The sequence below is a fragment of the Engystomops pustulosus genome, chromosome 3, assembly GCF_040894005.1.
Source record: "Engystomops pustulosus chromosome 3, aEngPut4.maternal, whole genome shotgun sequence".
Lineage (NCBI taxonomy): Eukaryota > Metazoa > Chordata > Amphibia > Anura > Leptodactylidae > Engystomops > Engystomops pustulosus.
Genome location: NC_092413.1, coordinates 13,764,477 through 13,778,270, shown reverse-complemented (window position 1 = coordinate 13,778,270; position 13,794 = coordinate 13,764,477). Strand labels below are relative to the sequence as shown.

The 13,794-nt window shown below is 47.2% G+C and overlaps 1 protein-coding gene across 3 annotated transcripts in view; it reads right to left on the bottom strand.

Moving 5' to 3' along the window:
* EPRS1 (glutamyl-prolyl-tRNA synthetase 1) overlaps positions 1 to 12,766 on the bottom strand; it is a 46,399-nt gene extending 33,633 nt beyond the window's left edge. For all 3 annotated transcript variants that reach the window (XM_072140104.1, XM_072140106.1, XM_072140105.1), the window contains exons 1-7: positions 12,533 to 12,766; positions 6,723 to 6,807; positions 5,308 to 5,407; positions 2,261 to 2,417; positions 1,479 to 1,594; positions 759 to 853; positions 482 to 608 (exon numbers count right to left, since the gene is read on the bottom strand). In XM_072140104.1, the coding sequence (XP_071996205.1) occupies positions 482 to 608; positions 759 to 853; positions 1,479 to 1,594; positions 2,261 to 2,417; positions 5,308 to 5,407; positions 6,723 to 6,807; positions 12,533 to 12,728 (876 nt within the window). In that variant the 5' untranslated portion in view covers positions 12,729 to 12,766. The remainder of the gene's footprint in view (positions 1 to 481; positions 609 to 758; positions 854 to 1,478; positions 1,595 to 2,260; positions 2,418 to 5,307; positions 5,408 to 6,722; positions 6,808 to 12,532) is intronic.
* Between the last annotated feature and the right edge of the window lie 1,028 nt (positions 12,767 to 13,794).

Below are 13,794 nucleotides of genomic sequence, written 5' to 3'. Positions count from 1 at the left end.
TGTCCTAATTATTTTTTTTTTTTTTTTAACTGTAGTTATAGACCCCCTAGGGTACTTTAACCCGAGGGAGTCTGATCACTCTTGCCATCTATTGCAATATTAATTGTGCTGCAGTAGATGGCAGTATTGGATGGGGATTGTCATGGGATGTAATACACAGGCCATGACAGATCCCTTTTATTGACAGGCCCTGGAGTCTCAAGGGGTTAATGGAGAGACACTGACCGCACAGGTTACAACATCGAATACATGACTGTGAGCATGGATCCTAGGCCCCGGGCAATGCCTGTAATGCAATCCCCAGTCTCAGTGATCTCAGGTGAATGAGGCTGAGATACAATACCAAGCGTTGCCACTGTACAACATACGGCGCTGTGCTCAGTAATGAGTGAAGAAGCCCAAGTTCCTATTGATCATGAATACAGGTCCTTTAAATAGTAGTAGATCCATTAGACACTACAGACAAGAGACTCTCATTTACCTTTTCAAAGTCTTCCTTCTCCTTCTCAGGGTTGGTGTCATCAAACCTCATGATGAGCTTCCCCTTGAAGGTCACCTGGTAATGCTGATTGAGAAGGGCGGCCTTGGCGTGCCCGATGTGCAGGTACCTGCGGACATAATCCTATGATATTATACTGCACTTCCCCAGAGGGTTAAAGGGGTCATCTTATGAGGACATTCCCTTTAACATCCTTGACAATGCTACTAACTGAATCCTCCCCCCACCAGGGACAATAGTCACGTCTACAAGGACTTACCCACTGGCCTCAGGAGGGAACCGGACCACAACTTTTCCCACTTCTGCCCCCGGGAGCTCAACAAACTTTCCTACATCTTGTTTCTTCTCCGGAGGCTAAAAGAGAAATATAGAAAGTTCAAAAAATGCAGATTTGTCCACAACCCCTGCAGCCAATCCGGGGCTTAATCCACATTAAAGATTATTAATAACTATTAACCCTTTCAATCCGTCACCCTTCCCTGGGTTCACTTACAGACGCAGAGGGTGCATGTACTTCAGCAGACTGTCAGCTGGTGGGAGGAACATTTCATACAATTATATCTCCAGACTCAGGTCTGGCGTTAGGAAAATCTTCCCAGGATTGTGTTTCCAATCTTCTCAAACATGGCACTTAGAAACACAGTTCTGGTGCCCTTTTTTTTTTTGCTTAAAGCACTGTTCTAGTTTGTAGTTGCCCAGAAATATCCACTATTAAACAGTAACCATCAGATCTGCATATTTCTGACTGCAAATTGAACAGATCTCAGGTTCTTTGCTATCAAGAAACACAATCGGTGCCGTTATAAAATGACACCAGAACTGTGTTCCTAGGTGCCACGGTTCATAAGTTGTAGCTGTTTGAATTGGGCCCTTGCCATGATGCCTATACACATGCCATCTACAAATAGAGCGTATATAAGCCGTGAGTGGGTTAATAGGGTGAAACTAAGAGGAGGTGTAATCCTGCATATCCACTTACCGCTGCTACACTGAGCTTTCCCCGGAACGGGACTGCGGGCTCCAGGAACGTGAACCAGCGCCGGACATTGACAGAATCTTTGTTCTGCTTCAATTGTTCCTGCCATGAAGCGCTGACTGTAGGGGGAAAGGAAAATACATCACATCGGGGTCTATAATAATACAGAACGCAGGGGGAGGAGCACATGACAACCCCTTTAAGAGAAATTCAACCAATCAGGACTCTCAGAAGTGTCACAACCCATGTTGGTCATCACACAACTTTCCTATCCATGTGCAGGATATGAAACTTTTCGAGGGGGGGGGGTAGACCTGACTGAGCCCGACCCTAGACTCGGGGGTCACACCTGCACTCTCAGCACTAGGCCAAGGACTGGATCAGTGGTCACTGGCCCAATGCACCGGATATCCTCACATCCAGGAACCACTAGTACTGTACTGGAAACAAGGAGCCATTGCTAGAGACCCCGACTGGTTTCTCCAAGAATCAGGAAACCCCTTTAACCCAGGGATTGGCTCTACAACTTGTAGTCAGCCCCTAGGGTCCATCAGAACCAAAAGCAACAGAGAGACTGAGAAGTGAAACCTCACTACATAAGAGAATATGGGGTGAATTTGTCATAGTTGTCACTATTGATTGCTAGGGTGTAATGCCCACTTCACCCATAGGTGGCGCTGCAGGGAAATCCAACACTGCTGTTCCTTCTGATGACCTCTGATCGCTGAGGGGGTCACACAATCGGTAATCATCTCATCATCAGACCCTCGTATGGAGCATTATACCTGCCAAGGCGGAGAAGACGCTGATGTCAGCCAGGGTCAGAGCGTCTCCTACCAGGTAGGTCCGGAGGGACAGCGAGTGGTTCAGCTCCTGGAGGGCGGCGGCGAACGACGACTTATCCAGCAGCCGCGTCTGACCGAACTCCACCCAGTGATTGATCTACAGAAAGACAAAAAAAAGTTATCAAAATGTGTCCCCTCTCCCTCCAGAACCATCTACCCGGGGGCTTTCCTCTGTTATCCCTCCTAAAAACTCTACTAATAAACTGACAACTGGGCGTTACTCCGAGAGGGCGTGTCTGACACTGTCCAATCACTGTATAAGGACACACCCACAGGGGAACAATAACATCCGGGCATTATGAATAATCAGGGGTAATAACAGGGGAGCAAGAATATAATAAGACAAATATAAGGAATAAAGGGAAGGGGGGGGGGTCTGGATATACAATCAAGAGATTTATGGGGTAAGTCTCAAATTTTACAGTCCCCCTGACAAAAGTTGAGTGTTTTTTTTTATTTTTAACTTTTTTTTTTTACTGTAGATTTGCCATGTGAAAATTCCTCTTCTAAAGTTACCCCTATAGGTACATAGGAGGGCACAGTGATGGGTCATATCCGCAGTCCCAGGTCATAGGTCAGCTGTCAAGGGCAGGCTCCGTAGTTTTGCTATACTATATATACGTAGTAGTAGGAGGAGGCTGTGCACACTGGGGGCTCGGAGGGGATCTGGATGGAACAGCTGAGGAGACGTGGCAGCTGCTCCACTATAAATATCCTCCAGGAAGATCCAGCCAAAAACATGGAAAGCCTCGCTATACACACACCGCGCCACGTGGAATCATCTCCCCCAAAGAGCAGTGTTTGAAAGAACCTTAAAAGGGGACCATACACCCTTAACCCCTTCCCGCCGCAGCCCTTTTTCGATTTTGAGTTTTCATTTTTCACTCCCCACATTCAAAAATCTTTTTTATTTTTCCATGTACAGAGCTGTGTGACGGCTTATTTTCTGCGCAACAAATTACACTTCAAAATGGTGGTATTTAATATTCCAGGCCGTGTACTGGGAAAAAATTCCAAATGCAGTGAAATTGGTAAAAAAAATGCATTTGTGGCGTTTTCTTGTGGGCTCGTATCTTACGGATTTCCCTGTGCGCCCCAAATGACATGTCTACTTTATTCTTTGGGTCGGTACGATTACGGGGATAATATATTTGTATAGGTTTTATAATGTTTTCATTTTAAAAAATGAAAACCTCCTGTACAAAATTTTTTGGGGGGGATTTTGCCATCTTCTGGCGCTTAGAACTTTTTCATACTTTGGTGTACAGAGCTGTGGGTGGTGTCATTTTTTGCGGATTTTGTGACGTTTACAATGTTATCATTTTAAGGACTTCACTTTTTATAGAATTTTTTTTTTTTTTAAATGGCAAAAAAGTGCCATTTTCGACTTTGGGCGCGATTTTCCGTTACGGGGTTAAACGCAGTGAAAAACCGTTATCATATTTTGATAGATCGGACATTTTCGGACGCGGCGATACCTAATGTGTTTATGATTTTTACTGTTTATTTATATTTAGATCAGTTCTAGGGAAAGGGGGGTGATTTGAATTTTTAGGGTTTTTTTATTATAATTTTTTTATTTTAACTTTTATTTTTACTATTTTTCAGACTCCCTAGGGTACTTTAACCCTAGGGTGTCTGTACGATTCTGTCATATACTGCCATACTACAGTATGGCAGTATATGGGGATTTTACTACTCATACATTACCATGTGCTGACAGCACATTGTAATGAACGCGTTAACCCGAAGTGAGACCCGAAGCTACCATGGGCGACGGATCGCCGCTCCCCGATGACGTCACGGGGAGCGACGATCCACAGAAAGATGGCAGCGCCCGCGGCACCGATCGCGGGTGTTACTGGTAAGCCTTTGCTGCAATATACGTAAACCGAAACACTGGCGAGAAAGATTATCAGGATTTCACACTGCATCTTGATCTCCGCTTATTGCTCTTTACGTTGCTCTCAATCCCATGATGCCTCAGCACAGCATCACATAGCTGGGGGAGCACTGTGATTGTCATCTATATTCTCTACGGAGATACCCATCACGGGCTGAGCCCTCTCTACACGAGTCAGGTGTTTGCTACATATTGCAGCAAAAACCCACCAGTAACACCTGCAATCGGTGCTGGCATCCATCGTAGGTGTTAAATCCTTAACTGCCGCCCGAGAAAAACCCTAGGCCACCACCATATTGGCTTTGATCGTCTCACCCTGCGGCATCATTGGGGAGCGACGATCAGTTGCCATGACGGCCCGGAGTATTTATAAGCTTCCAGGACCCAACATTGCTGCAGATCTGTAACAGTGTGACACTGTCACACCATTACAGATCTATAACATATTCTCCCGATACTGCAATACAGTAGAATTGCAGTATATGGTGGGAGCAATCAGACTCCCTAGGGTTATAATAACCTGGGGGAGGGTTACAAAGTTATAAAAAAAATAAATAAAAAAAAATTAAAAAAAAACCTAAAAAAACTTAAAATGACTCCCATTTCCCTCTAAATGATATAAAAATAAAATCCAGAATATATTAGATCGTGATGAGACAATACCTCTCAAAATATACATCTCTGTGATCGGACCGACCCAAAGAATAAAAGAGACGCGTCATTTGGGGCGCACAGCAAAAGCCGTAAAAACCTGGAGCCGACAATAAAAAAAAAAAAAAAAAAAAAAAGGCAAAAATACGGTTTTCCACCAATTTCCCCACATTTGGAATTTTATCTTCGCTTCCCAGGACACGGCATGGAATAAATATAGTCACTGCAAAGTACAATTTGTTGGGCAAAAAACAAGCCCTCGCACAGCTCTGTACAGGGGAAACAGTAACAATTATAGATTTTAGGGGGAAATAAAATGGAAACACAAAATCAAAAAAATGGTTAAGCCGTTAAAGGGATCAAAAAAAGTAACAATATTGAATCTTTCCAGCCCTGGACAATGTATATAATACAACTAGACGTCTGTCCGTACCTCTGTCTGCTCCAGGAGATTGGAGCCGAGCAGTCCGGCCTCCGGAGAGAGTCGGGCCAGGTACCGGATGATGGAGTTCACATCAGTAAAAGAGACGTCTCTGCACAAGACATAAAGGGATAAAACACATGAAGTTACAGGATTTTATTATTTTTAAGACACAAGTCACTGAACAGTGGAGCATTTATGGGTTATCTAGGGGCAGCCTCCACCTCATGAGGTCTATGAATCCTCCAGCATTTCTTTCCATTATCTGTCCCTCTGCTGGGGAAGGAGGGAGAGCAGGACTCCCCGGCCGTCCCTCTGCTGGGGAAGGAGGGAGGAGGGAGAGCAGGACTCCCCGGCTGTCCCTCTGCTGGGGAAGAGGGGAGGGAGGAGGGAGAGCAGGACTCCCCGGCCGTCCCTCTGCTGGGGAAGGAGGGGGGAGGGAGAGCAGGACTCCCCGGCCGTCCCTCTGCTGGGGAAGGAGGGAGGAGGGAGAGCAGGACTCCCCGGCCGTCCCTCTGCTGGGGAAGAGGGGAGGGAGGAGGGAGAGCAGGACTCCCCGGCCGTCCCTCTGCTGGGGAAGAGGGGAGGGAGGAGGGAGAGCAGGACTCCCCGGCCGTCCCTCTGCTGGGGAAGAGGGGAGGGAGGAGGGAGAGCAGGACTCCCTGGCCGTCCCTCTGCTGGGGAAGGGGGGGGGGGGGGAGGAGGAGGGAGAGCAGGACTCCCTGGCCGTCCCTCTGCTGGGGAAGGGGGGGGGGGGGGAGGGAGAGCAGGACTCCCCGGCCGTCCCTCTGCTGGGGAAGAGGGGAGGGAGGAAGGAGAGCAGGACTCCCCGGCCGTCCCTCTGCTGGGGAAGGGGGGGAGGAGGAAGGAGAGCAGGACTCCCCGGCCGTCCCTCTGCTGGGGAAGGGGGGGAGGAGGAAGGAGAGCAGGACTCCCTGGCCGTCCCTCTGCTGGGGAAGGGGGGGAGGAGGAAGGAGAGCAGGACTCCCTGGCCGTCCCTCTGCTGGGGAAGGGGGGGGGGAGGAGGAGGGAGAGCAGGACTCCCCGGCCGTCCCTCTGCTGGGGAAGGGGGGGGGGGGGGGGGAGGAGGGAGAGCAGGACTCCCCGGCCGTCCCTCTGCTGGGGCAGGGGGGGGGGGGGAGGGAGAGCAGGACTCCCCGGCCGTCCCTCTGCTGGGGAAGGGGGGGAGGAGGAAGGAGAGCAGGACTCCCTGGCCGTCCCTCTGCTGGGGAAGGGGGGGGGAGGAGGAGGGAGAGCAGGACTCCCCGGCCGTCCCTCTGCTGGGGAAGGGGGGGGGGGAGAGCAGGACTCCCCGGCCGTCCCTCTGCTGGGGAAGGGGACACATTCACAACCACATGTAAACGATGACCAAATCAACGCAGAACACCAAAAAAAAAAAAAAAAAAATCTGTAAAACAAGAACTCACTCTGACACTCGCAGGACGGTGTCTTTTCCATCCTCCACATTGATCGCAACTTTGCCTTTAAGATGTTGCACAGTCCACAATACGGCTGAAAAACAGAAAGAGGACATTAGAGGAAAACACATTTAATGGGAGCAAAAACAACTCACGTCAGAAGTTTGGAAAAACGGGATGAGACTACAGTAGCAGAAAAAATATAGTCCTTTTTGTCTCCATGGTAACAGACTACAAAGAAACTCTTCTCTTGTAGTCACATAAGTCTGTTCTAATAAGAAAAATTGTTACATCCAATAACACAACAATCTGCACCGATAACAACCAAACCATAGAACCAGGTCATAAAAGAAGAATTACAGAACGAGGAGGAATGAAAGCAACGCGCCCCGGGGCAGGGATCGCCACCGCTCTACGGAAGAAAGGAGCTCAACAATACAGGGAGGGAAGCCGACTAAAGAAATATCTGCTGCATCAAGTCATTGCACCAACCGGATAGGTCACCCCCCCACCACCTATGGTGCCAATCATTCCAGCCTTTGGGTCTCAGCATCTTCTACCTCAGGTCCTAGAGGTCTCGTCCTCATTGATTTAGTTCTTCCATGTCCTAACACAAAAGTGACCTCTCCGTGGAGTCTAGAAGAACCGCTGTCGGCCATTACCGCACATATATAGACACCACCACCGACTTGTTCACCTTGATGTTGCTTACTCTTGGACAACGGTAATTAAATGGATATTCCGGGATTTGCAGATTGATGCCTTCTCCTTAGGAAAAGCAATCAATACCAGATCAGCCAAACGAAGGCTCATGCGCAGCACCAGAACATTACATATAGGACGTGTGGTCCTGTTCGTCACTCCCCTCCCCCCCCCCCCAACTATCTGACCTCAATATAAAGATCCTGGAATACCCATATCATTATGGGTGAAGAACTTCTCCAGTAGCCCCTCTACAACTTTCAACTTCCAAATGGACAGCCAGCCAATCCACTGCCACCTTAGTGGTCATGTGACATTCACCGAGGCCAGGGATTGGCTGAGTGATCAAATTCACAAAGTAAGTGACGACATCACGACAATGAGCCTCAAGGTGCACGAGTTGCCTGTAATAATGTGCCCGAAGCTTTATGTACTTGCAAAACAGGTTTTTCTAGTATAAACCCAAAAACCTCAATGAGATCCAGTCTCACTGTCATCTATAATTCTTATAATCTAACGAAGACAAATCTAAAAAAATTGAGTAATTTTGTTCTAGAAAGATCACGACTACTGGGATTGGCCCACGATAAGACTATAAATCCCTATAACCACACACCCCGACTATACATATACATCAGAGGGCTCCACCCGACTATACATATACATCAGAGGGCTCCACCCGACTGTACATATACATCAGAGGGCTCCCGGGATCTGTAATTGAAGGGTAGGGGCCTTTAATAACATAGGGACAGGATCCAAAACCCAACATATGGAGCATCACCAACAGCGTGGATCCAGAAGAAGACAGAACCTCCATCAGGAATCATCTGTCCATAGCCGGATATCAGAGGCGATTGTCTCAGCTGTCACAGGCAGATTGTACGTGTTTTGTGTATACAGCTTCTATGCAAACCTATACGTTTCTACGGGGACAGACCAGCGCGGTGACACCCGATCCCACGGTCACACTCCCTTCCATGTGTTCCCCAACTCTTAATAACCTACATTCTTAGCAGGTGGCCAAAAAACACTTACGATATGACGGAGGTCTGACTACGCAGACTTTGTAGTCTGTCACCATGGAAACAGAACTCTACATCAAATCACAGAACTATAGTCAGTTTGAATTAATTTTATTTGAAAAACTTGCTTTTTTATTATTTTTTTTAAAGGACATCTACCACCAGGATAAAGAATTGTAAACCAAGCACACAGAAACACTGATGAGTGCCCCCACTGGCAGGTTCTGCTTTTCTTTTAGCTTCTTAGGACCTTATTTTTACAAGAAAAAGGTTTCACACATTATGCAAATGAGCCTCTGGGCTCCAGACAGATGTCAATGGAGCTGGGAGCCCAGAAGGCTCATCTGCATAATTTTTAAAACCTCTTTTTCTTAAAAACAAAGGCAAAGGCATACGAAGCAACAAGAAGAGCAGATCCTGCCAGTGGGGGCGCAAACCAGTATGTCAGTGTGCTTGGTTTACAATCCTTCATCCTGGTGGTAGATTTCCTTTAATCTAGAGCGATAAAACTTTACAACGTTCAGTCAATCTACGGAAGGAAGGGAAAGCACGAACCAAACCGGAAGACGCTAAATGCCGATCCGTCAGGAGTTGTCAAATATTTGTGCTGCTAAATGCCCCCCATCATACATCTGCTGCGACTACTGACGGTCTATGACTCAGTACCATACGGCAGACACCGGCCGCTTACAGGAATCCATTAGCGTCTGGGCTTTATTTTAAGATTACACGAAGAAATCCATTATTCATCGGCCTTCGATCAATGTTTGTAGAGGGAAAAAAGTAAGGATGACGGTAATATTGGATTACTGAGCCGGAAGGGGAAGATGTGAGGGGCTATTCCCCTGGCTTTCTGCTGCCCCTTCACAACAAGCTTATATTTAAAAGACACAAAACTTAGGATGACACCCTCCTCATGTGATCGCTTCTGCTCCCCTGATTAATTTGGTGTTGGTTTTTTCAAAATCCACCCACCGGTTCACAAGATACGGCCCCCGGAAGTTTATCTATGAATTCGCGGTTACTAGGAAAGACACGCCCCCAGAAAAAAGTTACCTCCCCCATCCCCAGTAAGCGCTAATTCACACACACACTTCCAGGGGCCGTATCTTATGAACTGGTGGGTGGCTTTGGAAAAAACGGACACCAAATTGATCAGCGATTACATGAGATTATTTACAATTTTTTACTGAAGTGAACGGGACAAGGTTACAAGACCTTCCGAAAAACAGAGTGTCTAGCAACCCCGGTCACGTGTGTGACCTCAGAACCCCCTCATTCACAGGTTTGGCAGATGTCTCCAGGACAGTCTCTCACGATCTACAAGAAGATGCTCCTTAAAGGGGTTGTCCAGGTTTTAGAAAACATGGTTGCTTTCTTCTTAAAGGACATTGCCACCAGGATAAAGAATTGTAAACCAAGCAAGCACACTGACATACTGGTGAGTGCCCCCTCTGGTAGGTTCTTAGGACCTTATTTTTACAAGAAAAGGTATGCAAATGAGCCCCAGGGGCTCCAGACTCTATAGATGTCAATGGAGCTTGGAGCCCCGAAGGCTCACCTGCATACTTTTTAAAACCTCTTTTTCTTAAAAACAAAGGCATACGAAGCTACAAGAAGAGCAGATCCTGCCAGAGGGGGCGCAAACCAGTATGTCAGTGCGTTTGGTTTACAATCCTTCATCCTGGGGGTAGATTTCCTTTAAAAACAGTCCCACACCTGAACTTTGGTAGCGTGTGGTATTGTAACTCAGCTCCATTCATTTCTATACAGCTGAGGTGCAATACCAGCACGAACCGTTGTCAGGAGTGGCGCTGTCTTAGAAAGAAAGCTGCCATGTTTTTCAACCACTGGACAATCCCTTTAAATCTTCTGCATAGCACAACACCTGCAACCCTTGCAGCAATCATTTAGATTAGAGGGGAGTTTTTGGCGCTACACAGGAACTTGAGTGTAAGGCTGCGTTCACATGTCGCGTTCATGTTGCGTTTTGAAACCCGGCACCATTTCCATTGCCTTTAAGAAACGCAACGTTACCTCCTCGGGTGATCACAGGTGGAGCCTTTACACAGTATTTCATAACGCAATGCAAACGTTATGTATGACCACGGCCTGAGGGACCACCCAGGAAACACTTGTTGGACTAAAATCTGATCCTCCATGCTTCTAGCACTACTCATCATGCTCAGTGCAAATATTAACAAAATTACATTAAAAATAACTAATTTTTCGCTTGATTTGATGAAACAGGTGTCTCACGAATGGAGTCAGTGCCAGAATACGGAGCTCTCGGATAGGAAGGAGGGGGTCACTACAGACAGACATAACACACAAGGACAAACTGGGACTCAAAATTTGTGTATATGTCTTCACTGCAGAACTAGTGACACTGATGTGCTCTGTAGTGTGGTCCTGCGTAACTCTCATCCTGCGGGGAAGATCCAATTAGAGGAGCCCTGATGGAGCCCATTAATACCCAAAAATGTTCGATCCTTGACTGAGATGATCGCACAGCCCCACCCGCATCCCCCCAAAATCACCCGAGCCCCGCCGTATCCCCAAAATCACCCGAGCCCCGCCGTATCCCCAAAATCACCCGAGCCCCGCCGTATCCCCAAAATCACCCGAGCCCCGCCGTATCCCCAAAAATCACACGAGCCCCGCCGTATCCCCAAAAATCACACGAGCCCCGCCGTATCCCCAAAAATCACACGAGCCCCGCCGTATCCCCAAAAATCACACGAGCCCCGCCGTATCCCCAAAAATCACACGAGCCCCGCCGTATCCCCAAAAATCACACGAGCCCCGCCGTATCCCCAAATTACATGACTGACAGCTCTCATTATGGATGTAAGGCCTGAATATAAGGAAGGAGGAGGATCATGGGTTGTCAGCCTGATGCAACCTCCTGTAAGGAGCCTATGACAACAGGGCGGGGCCACATCTCCCTGTATTACAAGGGGGCGTCATCAGTAACAGGCAACCTCCATGTATACGGCCCACGTCATTGTTGGCTCATTGCTCCGGACCCCCTTCTATAACATCTTATGTGTATGGTACAGCGCCATATACACAGGCAGCACAATTTAGATCTATATACCACACAGGCCCCAATTGGGCCCAAACACTGGCAGCCAAAATACTCCAAATCTCAGAAATACTCAAATTCTGCAAAGACCAGACCACCCCGTGGTCAGTTCACGTCAATATCAAACGTCTTAAAATGCTTAGAGAAAAGCTTAGAAAATTCATAATTTTTTTTCTTAAATGAAAGAGAAAAACAAGAATAGGAAAAACAAAAAGACCAAAAAAAAAAAAAATCAATGGAAAAAAAAAAAAATCAAAAAATTTGAAAAAGTAAAAAAAAAATGAAATAAATTAAAATCTTACAAAAAACAAAACAAAAAAAAACAAGATTTTTCCTGATTTTATTACGTATGGATACAGTTTGGCTCAGGTTATTTCAGGGCACTCGGCCCTCGTTGTAGTTTATCAATGTAAATAGTGTCCAGGGTGAATGGCCGAGCGCCAGGCCATGCTGGGACCTGTAGTGCCACAACTATAGCGCTTGCCGTGGGCTCAGATATACAAAATATTCACGTACTACAACTCCCAGCGTAATAAGACGCTACACCGATGAGATTGGTAGTCCCTCAGGATTAGTATAGATATTATGTATATACTATGGAACAATCCAGGCTGGGACTTGTAGTGCACAGCATCATCTCTGATGTATAAAACGTGGATAACTACTAGGACCCGCATAACATAGAGCAATGCATGCTGGGATAGCACAGTACCAGAGAAAACAAGGAACTACAAATCCCAGCATGCACTGGGCACCGGGTTGATGACATAGCATGCAATAGTATGACAGCTGTGCGAGCCACAGACCGGCAGCCCCCAATGCGCATGCGACAACCACACACACTACCCGGGAACTACAACTCCCAGCATGCAACGCCCGGCAGAGTATGACAGGGCACGCTGGGACTTGTAGTTCTCCGCAGCATGTGCCACAGATTGGTGATTATAAAGAGTAATAATAAGTGTAAGGCCGGGAGGTGAGCGCCCCCTGGCTGCTGCCCTCACCCAGTGGAGGACTCGGGCTGCTGGACACGGTCAGGCTGAGCGCCATCCTTTCTCTCCCACTCCTGATCTGGAGCCCAGGGGCTTCTGCCACGAAGCTGCCGACTGAATGAGAAAGAGAGAAGGCGCTTCCGCCGCTCACATGCTCAGCGCTGCCCTCAGCCGGCCCACAACATCGCCACACTTCCGGCGGCGCCATTTCCAGTATGGGCAAATGTTCCAATAGCCGCCATCTTTGATTCGGTACAGGCATCTGTTGGGGGCCTAAACCAATCAGATCCGAGCTTGTATTTTACCAACTGTATTTCGGATATGAAAGCTGAAACGCGATAGGTTAATAATGGCTGTCGCGCTAAGCTTTGATTTCCACTAATTTGTAGTTTACTATGGTGATTTTCACCAAATGTCATGACAAGAGCCTGATTTGGATATTTCCCCCCATCACTATATAAAATGTGCAATTTTATTAACATTTATCAACATTGTTCTGGTTGTCCATGGCCTAGACCCTGATGACTTCATATTGAAGGAATGTGGAGGAATGTTTGGTGGGAGAACCCCTTTAAGCTGCCCCCAGGTTGTCCTATAGTAGATATTTTTACCCGCCACAGTATAGAAAATAACATCATCACATTGCTTTGCTATTATCTCTGTACACTGAGCTATAGGTGTATGTTGTTAGTAGCAGCAGGACTTGGAAATCTGGATTTATATTCCATGATTGTAGCTGGACTCGGAGTACGGAGCGGGTTTGTCCTCACACTGTGTTCTTCTCTGCATTCAAGCTGCTTCCAGGCCTTCCCGTCTGCTGTTAGATGGAACCGGAAATCTGTCATTGCTCTTACTCAGAACAGAAGGGAAGAGCTGGGCTGTGTTTTTTTTTTTTAAGAGATCCCACACAAGACTGCACAGGAGTTCTCCAAGTCCAGCTACAATCCTGGAATATGAATATATGTATCATAGTCCAGCTGCTACAAACAACATACACAAAGGTCTGATTAAACTTCTCTCAAGGGGCAATAATGGGGCACATTTACTAAGGGTCCGAATCGCGTTTATCCGCTTGGTTTTCCTAATTTTACTGCTTTGCGCCGAATTTCCCCAGGTTTTTGGCGCAAGCGATCGGATTGTGTCGCATCGACGCTAGCTTGCATGCAACGAAAACCGGGGGGGGGCGTGGCCGTCAGATTCGGAAAAATCGCGCTATTTAAAAAAAAAAAAAAAGTGTCGCTTGACACACACTTACATGCACCAAGAATAGGATG